This window comes from Gavialis gangeticus, unplaced genomic scaffold, assembly GCF_001723915.1.
Source record: "Gavialis gangeticus isolate Ggan-Ray unplaced genomic scaffold, GavGan_comp1, whole genome shotgun sequence".
Classification (NCBI taxonomy): Eukaryota; Metazoa; Chordata; order Crocodylia; family Gavialidae; genus Gavialis; species Gavialis gangeticus.
The window spans coordinates 141,988,460-141,996,337 of NW_017729024.1; the positions used below are offsets into that span (position 1 = coordinate 141,988,460).

A 7,878-nucleotide genomic window follows, 5' to 3' on the forward strand; every position below is an offset into this window, starting at 1 on the left:
AAAAAGTATTTCTTTTCCTGTCTGTTCTTATGGTTTTCACTGCCTTCAGGAGAAACAAAGGTAGGGAAAGGATTTCCTGATTCACAGGATTCACGTGTTCAGTACAGGAGAGAGAGACAGCAGGAGAATACATAATGAGGCTTCAGAGATCTGAACAGAAGACCCTTTATATGCTACCCCATTGAGCCAGAGGGATTTCAGAGTAGAGCTTCTCTAAAAGAAGATAACGAGGGCAAACATTAGAATGTGCATGGATAGATTTAGGATACGTAAACTGCAATAAACATAAATTAACATCAATAAATAATCAGTTTGATTGCATATAACCTATTTTTTCCTAACAACAGATCCATTATGGGACATATTCAAACGCATGCAAGCTAGTTGTCTGCATACAATCCAGCTGTGCACCTGTGCAAATGGAATGTGTTTTTATTGACAAAACTCTCTTTTACCAGGCCCTAAGTAGACTTATATCAACTTCTGCATGCAATTAAATAAAGATCTTGTTAAGAGAATTTGAGCCCAATTTATTTTCATGAATATATAGAGTGACCTACAGTTAAGGATCCTTAGGTTTGAAAAAGTAGCATTTTGTCATTAATAATTAGTTGTCTGCAACTCGGGTGTTAAATATTGAAGAAGTCATTTTTTGCTACCATCCAGAAGTTACGCTTTTAAAGATTCAGTGTTCTCTGAGAGAAGATCTTGAAATGCAGCTTCTTCCAAAATATGCTGTTGTCACAGGCTAATAATGTCTGTACTCTCCACTTCCTTGAGGCCTTGAAATTGTTGAAGGTTATAGGTAAAAAATCTGTTGGTTGCAACATGTAAGAATTTGCTTCTGTTCATTTTTTTTTATCCTAGCACCAAGTTGCTGGCATATGCAACTTAATTCGGCAGTTGTGTGGAAGGGATGTGTATGTAACATTTTCCATCCAATTTGATGTCCATACAGAATATTGTTCTGAAAGTTCAGCACTGGAAGCTTACTTGCCATTTCATGTATGCATACAGGCTTTGGTGGAAATCTGGCATTGTATATTCTGCAAACACCTGTGCCTTGAGTTGCTAGGGTTTTTGCAGGGAGGGGAGAAGGAGGAGGATGTTTACTTCATCAATACCCATAACCTCTGAATTACACAAACCCTTTTTTTCCTGCATACACCACTGAAGATAGAAGTTAAAAGATGTTGGAATAAAAAAAGGCATCTTCAAATCTTATAAAACATAACAGCCTTGTATTTATTCTGTTTTCTTAATTACCGTCTTAGAAGATGCCAACAAGTATAGGTCTAAGAAAGCATTAGTTTGACCTGTAGTAGGCAGCCAGGAAGAAGACTACTGTAAGCAAACATTAGAGTAATCTGTGCTTTTCAGCTGTCATGACAATCTGAAAAATCAAAATTTACTTGGGGGAAACAGGCTTTATTAACATTCTGCTTCATGCCTGTCTTGCAGACTCTGAACTTGCCTTGATGTACAATGACTCATCAGTATTGGAGAATCATCATTTGGCTGTGGGCTTCAAGTTGCTGCAGGAAGAGAATTGTGACATTTTCCAGAATTTGACCAAAAAACAGAGACAATCACTGAGGAAAATGGTCATTGACATTGTGAGTTACAACTTGAGCTTCCCACTTCATAATGTTTTTAAACTGAATGGCAGAAACAAACAGTAGATACAATTTTATGGTAAATTATAATCAAACATGCAGTATAGACACTGAAATGAAAATTACCTTATCTGTTGTTCATGCATATACGTTGGGCTCCTTTGATTTAAATGTATGTTTCTAATTATTTTGGAGTTCTTCGAGGTAATTTTTGTCAAGATACTTCTGTGTGCTTCTGCAGCGTTACAGTCTAAATGGTCATTACATTTAAGATAATCTCAATTAAAATGTCATTTTTTCATATAAATCAAAATGAAATTCTATCCCTTGAGTTACTCTGGCTTAAGACAGTTCTTTGTATAGTCAAATGTGTGAACTGTGGTTCATGTTTTTCAGCACTGTATATTTCTGTAATTTGGGGCCTGTGAATTCAAATATTGATTTCAAAAAAGTCATTTGAGCATTTTGATTACTAATGATTTGTCTTGTTTAAGGTGCTTGCAACAGACATGTCTAAACATATGAATCTATTGGCTGATTTGAAAACTATGGTTGAAACCAAAAAAGTGACAAGTTCTGGGGTTCTACTTCTTGATAACTATTCAGACAGGATTCAGGTAAGACAGTCTGTGCTGAAAATATTCTCTTACCTTAATTTGCTTCATTTCCTACATTTGTCTTCCCAATTCTTCATGTGTATGTGCTTTATTTTAACTCCCTTCTCACGTCGCTAAGCTCTATTTTTCTTTTCCCTTTCCTTTTAAATGTGTGTGATCCATATATGCCATGGTTAGATTCAGTGTCATTTTTTTTATTGAGTATTAACCAATTTTTTAAATGAGCTTCGAGACAGGATGGAATTTTTCCTGATTTAATTTTATATGGCCTACTCTCTAAGTAGAGAGAGCTGGTTAGCCATGTTAATTTGAAGTCTACCCTACCTTCTGCCTAACCTCTAAGTATCTTTGAACCTAATCAGTCTAGCACTTAAATATTTTTTGTCACTTGGTATAGGCAGAAGCTTGAGAAGTGAGATAATTTGTGGCTATTAATGCAAGTGTGAAAAACATACACAGGCACCTCAGGCTTACTGTTCAGAATAAATCTAGCACTACATGTATTTTCATGATTCTGCTTCACAGGCACCAAATGTGTAAATGGAAAAAAGAGCCTTTCATCTCCAGTGTAATAACACCACAGGTGCTCAGTAGCTAATACGTGTTTGTCTATTTTAGGTTCTTCAGAATATGGTGCACTGTGCAGATCTAAGCAATCCAACCAAGCCACTCCATCTCTATCGCCAGTGGACAGACAGAATAATGGAAGAGTTCTTCCGTCAAGGAGACAGGGAAAGGGAGAGGGGCATGGAGATAAGTCCCATGTGTGATAAGCACAATGCATCTATAGAGAAATCACAGGTAATCCATTTACATGATCAGAGCTGCTTCTTGTCCACATTTCATTTATTTGCCTCGGTTTATGGTTCCATGATGTAGGATCTTCTATACTTCCCCTATAATTCAGCATCTAAGCAACTAGATGGTAAAAAGTATTAAGAATTCCTACCTTTAAAATGCATCTGTACTTGTGTATTGGTGAAAGTTCCCATCATTGTACTCTCTCAGGCTAAATACGACAGTCAAAATCAGAGGCTGAATTGACTCAATCTGTGCAGGTTAGTCTAAGCTGCATAGATTAAATCAAAAAGCAAGTGAACAGACATTCGCTTTTGATTCTGGAAATGAAGCCACTTGCATGCAGTGGCCTAGGCCAGAAGTGGGGGGAGGGGAGGGTGGCCTCTAAAGCAGTGGTCTCCAAACTTTTTTGATCGCACATGCCTATCAGTAAAAAATGTTTGAGCATGCACCCCAATATACGTATATTTATATGAATATAAATATACATAGAAGTTCTAGTATTTTCTTCCCGCACCCCAATGAATTGTCTTGTGCACCCCACTTTGGAGACCACTGCTCTAGAGCATGCCTTCCTGCTCAGCTGAAACAGGCAGCTTGGGCCAAGGCTAGCCTGCCCACCCTGCAAGGGGGCAGTGGGGTTTGTAGGGGTGTGTAAAGCATCCTGGGATGCTGGGACTATGAATTAACTGATTTAGGTTAAATGGATTTATTGAACTTGTCCTAGATCCCTTCCAGCTTCAAGTTAAGTCTAATACTATATCTGTCCAGGTCTATCTTTAACTGGTTTTGTCCATTTTGAAAGCTGTTTATGTGCTGTTGTGTTACAGATGTAAACCAGTTTGTGATCACTTATACTAGTTTATATGAAATTTTTGTCCCTAGCCTCACACTATAGGAGGTTCTATGAGAGAGAATATAGTACATCTGTTCTTCAAGTTTCCTTTTAAAAACAGGATTATATAAAAAAAACATCTTTTCAGCTTCTTAGGAAAAAAATTGAGTTGCTTGAAAGTATCATTCATTTAGCAGTAGCAGTTTAAAAATAAACCCTTTCTACTATCCTTCTCCCATGACTACAAAATAAAAACCTGAGAATTGAGCCTGAGCACAATTCAGACCATTGAGAATGCTGCAAGAACCCATATTCTATATAGATTTGCAGGGCTTCTGTTTGGCCATCTTAGGCATGTGTCTTCAGCATGCTGGTTTCTGACAGGACTGTACACAGACATTATTCTTTTGAGAGCATGATCATCAGGAGTCTCTGTCCTAGTAGTATTATCTATTTTATTTTATAACCTACATGTCTTTTTTTTTCTTGTGAATAAAATACTCCTCCTAATTCTGCATTGTTAAATTGCTTGAAACAGGTGGGGTTTATAGACTACATTGTTCATCCTCTCTGGGAGACATGGGCAGATCTTGTACACCCTGATGCCCAGGACATCTTAGACACACTGGAGGACAATCGAGAGTGGTACCAGAGCACAATCCCTCAGAGTCCCTCTCCTGCACCTGACGAACAGGAAGAGGGTAGGCAGGGCCAAACTGAAAAATTCCAGTTTGAACTAACGTTGGAAGAAGATGGTGAGTCAGATACAGAAAAGGACAGTGGAAGTCAAGTGGAAGAAGATACCAGCTGCAGTGACTCCAAGACTCTTTGCACCCAGGACTCAGAGTCCACTGAAATTCCTCTTGACGAGCAAGTCGGGGAAGAAGTGGAAGAGGAGGAGAGCCAGACAGAACCTTGTGTAGTAGAGGAAGATCATTCTCCTGACACGTAACAGTGTGAAGACTGAATCTCTCTCTCAATCTCTCTGTCTCTCTCTCTTTTTTAAAAATTAGAAAATTGTTTTCCAAAGTGCATGTCATATGCTACAACCATGGTCACACCTCACCATCATCTGCCAGAACGCTCGTCGATCAAAACTGACCTTGATTACTCTGTATGGCACTCAGGAATATTGTAACCAGATTCTTCACCTCCATGGCATCAGAGAACAAGGGGGAAAACATCCATAAACAGCATATTAATAAGATCTCCACTTGGCAGATTTGATTGGAGAGAGCAAGGCTATTCTTGAAGCATTTCAGAGGAGTACTGACTGTCGGCAGAAGGCTGGTGTGCTTTGGGAAGTTTAGTTTAGTTTTGTTTTCTTTCACAAGCAAAGCATTGAGTAACATTCATCATCACCATTATACGAAAACAGCCAGAGAATGAACTGTGGTTCCTAATGGAAAGCAAATGCACATGCATAATGGGACACAACATGAATGAATCTGTTACCAATAGGAAGATGAGCTGTGGAAATTGCATAATTTTCTAATTTCAAGTCTTCCTGATACATAAACTGAAAAAGTGTGGCCCAGTGGGTTGCACTGACCTCTGCATTTTGTATAATATGTAAAACAGAGATCTTTTGTAGAGCTTACTTTTATTATTAAATGTATTGAGGTATTATATTTAAAGACAAAAACACTTTCACAACTTCATCTGCCACTGGTTATTTTTTTCTCCGAAGAGTAACTTGCAAGTTTTCAGTACAGATCTGTGCTACACTGGATTATACCTAATACATTTCTTTTGCACCTTTGATTTTCATAGTAATGATTTGAGCTGTAAAAATCCATTATTTTATATACCAGTGACTTCCAATGAGTACTTTTGTATAGGTTGCAGAAAACCCTTTCAATATGATTATATTTACCTTTTTGTTTTGTTTTAATTATCATTTTCCCAGACATACAACAGAAATCTGCATTGACCTCTTGTCCTCACAGTGGACCCAATCCTGCATGGACTGTCCCTTGCTTATGTGTATAGGCTTTACACACATGCATAGTTCCATGGAATTCAGTGGGACTTCCAGGGCTTTGCAAGAAGAGTGGGCCCATCTACTCTGAGAAGTGAAATACCTTTTTATATACACACAATTCTCTCATTTCCTCAACTCATTCCATTAAAACATCATTTGAGGCCATTTTTGGCTGCAAGCTGTAGAATGCTAACCGAAAACAGCCTAATACAATGTATGGAATATTTGTTTAGGCAAAAAATTGTAATCTCTCCTGTTCTGTCTCCCTTAATACCTTTTTATCTGTGTCGGTAGTTTGGGCAGTGACTGCTGTCTAACAAGACCATGTGTTCACCTCAGAAGTATGTATTTCCTAAAAATAATCATAAGCATATTTTTTATAACTCTATCTTTGTATGTTACTTTACAGTCTCAAAATGTTTTCACCCTTGGTCCATACGGCATTCACAAGATCCTACTTTTAAGTCTGATTAGTACTGAAGCCTTCAGTGTCTTGAAAGGGAAAAGAGAGTATCAAGTCCCATTTGTCAGTATCCAGACCTACTAAAAAGTCATGTAAAGCAAGAAAGAAGTGTCCTCTTTTAGTTGACCCTTCATTAAGAAAGTAGTTTTGGTGATAGAAGTTGGGAAACAGTTGCCTAGAGCAGTTGATTCCCTGTGTGTCAGATTTTAGTAGAAGGACAGGGTAATGCTGACTTTTGAACAAAATGAAATGGAAAAGGCATTTATTTCCCTTGTTTGAATTTGGTTGACCGAGTGGAAATGTAGGATATGAATAAGGGTTAATACCCATGTTAAAAGCGTAGGGTAAAAACTCATTTAAACAACAAACTAATGGTTCAGTGTTCAAGTGCATTTTGTGTTTTTCTGTATCCAGCTCATAGGGGTATTCCCCTTTTCCTGAAATGGTGTTAGCACAGAACATACTAAAGGGAGACTGAAAATGAAAAAATCTTACTGTAGTAGCAATCTTATGTTCATTTCTGTCCTTTGTCATTTCTCCTTGAATGTTCTACCATCTAAAAATCATTTCAATCCCCAAGAGTGCCTGGAATTTTAATAATGAAATAAGCAATATAAATTCCAAAAATCAGTATGAACCTGAAAGGGTTTTACATCTGCACTAATTGAAAATAAAGAAACCTAAAGAAAATACCACCATATTTGAAAAATATACCCACATACATGGACAATCAAATAGTAGAAAAATACATCATATCTTACAGCCAGGGATCTAATGCACTGTACAATCTTTTTCTTTGCCAAAGTGTGTTTTAGCATTGCACACGGCTTTAAAAACAGTATAATTTACAAGTGGCTTTATGTGTTCTAAATATTTTTGCCATATGAAAATGCAACGAGTTGGGTACTGAATGGGGAAAAAAAGAAAAACCCATGTTTGCTTATAACAGTACACTTTAGCTTGCAAGTTACTGTATTCAGTAATGCTGTGTTTGGTTGTTTTAATTGTTTTTGTGTCATTGTTAAAAATAATGATGAGAGAATATAGGTAGAACAAATTGCATTCAGCAGTTTAAAAAACTTGAATGAAAAGGATTTTACAGAAAGTTTGAAACTTCTTTTAAATGCATTATTTATTTTATTTTGTGCCATGCATTTTTCTCACCAAATGACCTTACCTGTAATACAGTCTTGTTTGTCTCTGTTTACAACCATGTATTTATTGTAATGTACATACTGTAATGTTAATTGTAAATTATCAGTTCTTATTATAACATCATCCTTGATAGGGTGGTGTTGCTATATTTGGAAACTCTTGGTGAGAGAATGAATATTGTGTATACATACTCCTTGTACATTTTTTTTCTCCTGTAATATATTCTATGTCACCTTAGAGCTTGTTTATGGAAGATTCAAGAAAAAACTATAAAATACATAACGATATATAAATAAAAAAGCTGCAGGTCTTTGGTCCCAGGGCTGTGCCTTAACTTTAAACAATATTTTCTTCTGTTTTGCTGCATTTGAAAGTAAGGTAGCTGTGGGACTAGGGCTGTTCTTGGGGCA

General features: G+C 37.0%; 1 protein-coding gene across 5 annotated transcripts in view; it reads left to right on the top strand.

Annotated features, from left to right (window-relative positions):
- PDE4D (phosphodiesterase 4D) overlaps nt 1-7,878 on the top strand; it is a 1,639,075-nt gene that overhangs the window by 1,624,982 nt on the left and 6,215 nt on the right. For 4 of the 5 annotated variants that reach the window (XM_019517824.1, XM_019517826.1, XM_019517825.1 and 1 more), the window contains 4 exons: nt 1,462-1,616; nt 2,111-2,233; nt 2,852-3,034; nt 4,405-7,048. In XM_019517824.1, the coding sequence (XP_019373369.1) occupies nt 1,462-1,616; nt 2,111-2,233; nt 2,852-3,034; nt 4,405-4,818 (875 nt within the window). In that variant the 3' untranslated portion in view covers nt 4,819-7,048. Of the gene's footprint in view, nt 1-1,461; nt 1,617-2,110; nt 2,234-2,851; nt 3,035-4,404; nt 7,847-7,878 lie in introns of those variants that run through there. The other variant, XM_019517823.1, reaches the window with a different exon arrangement.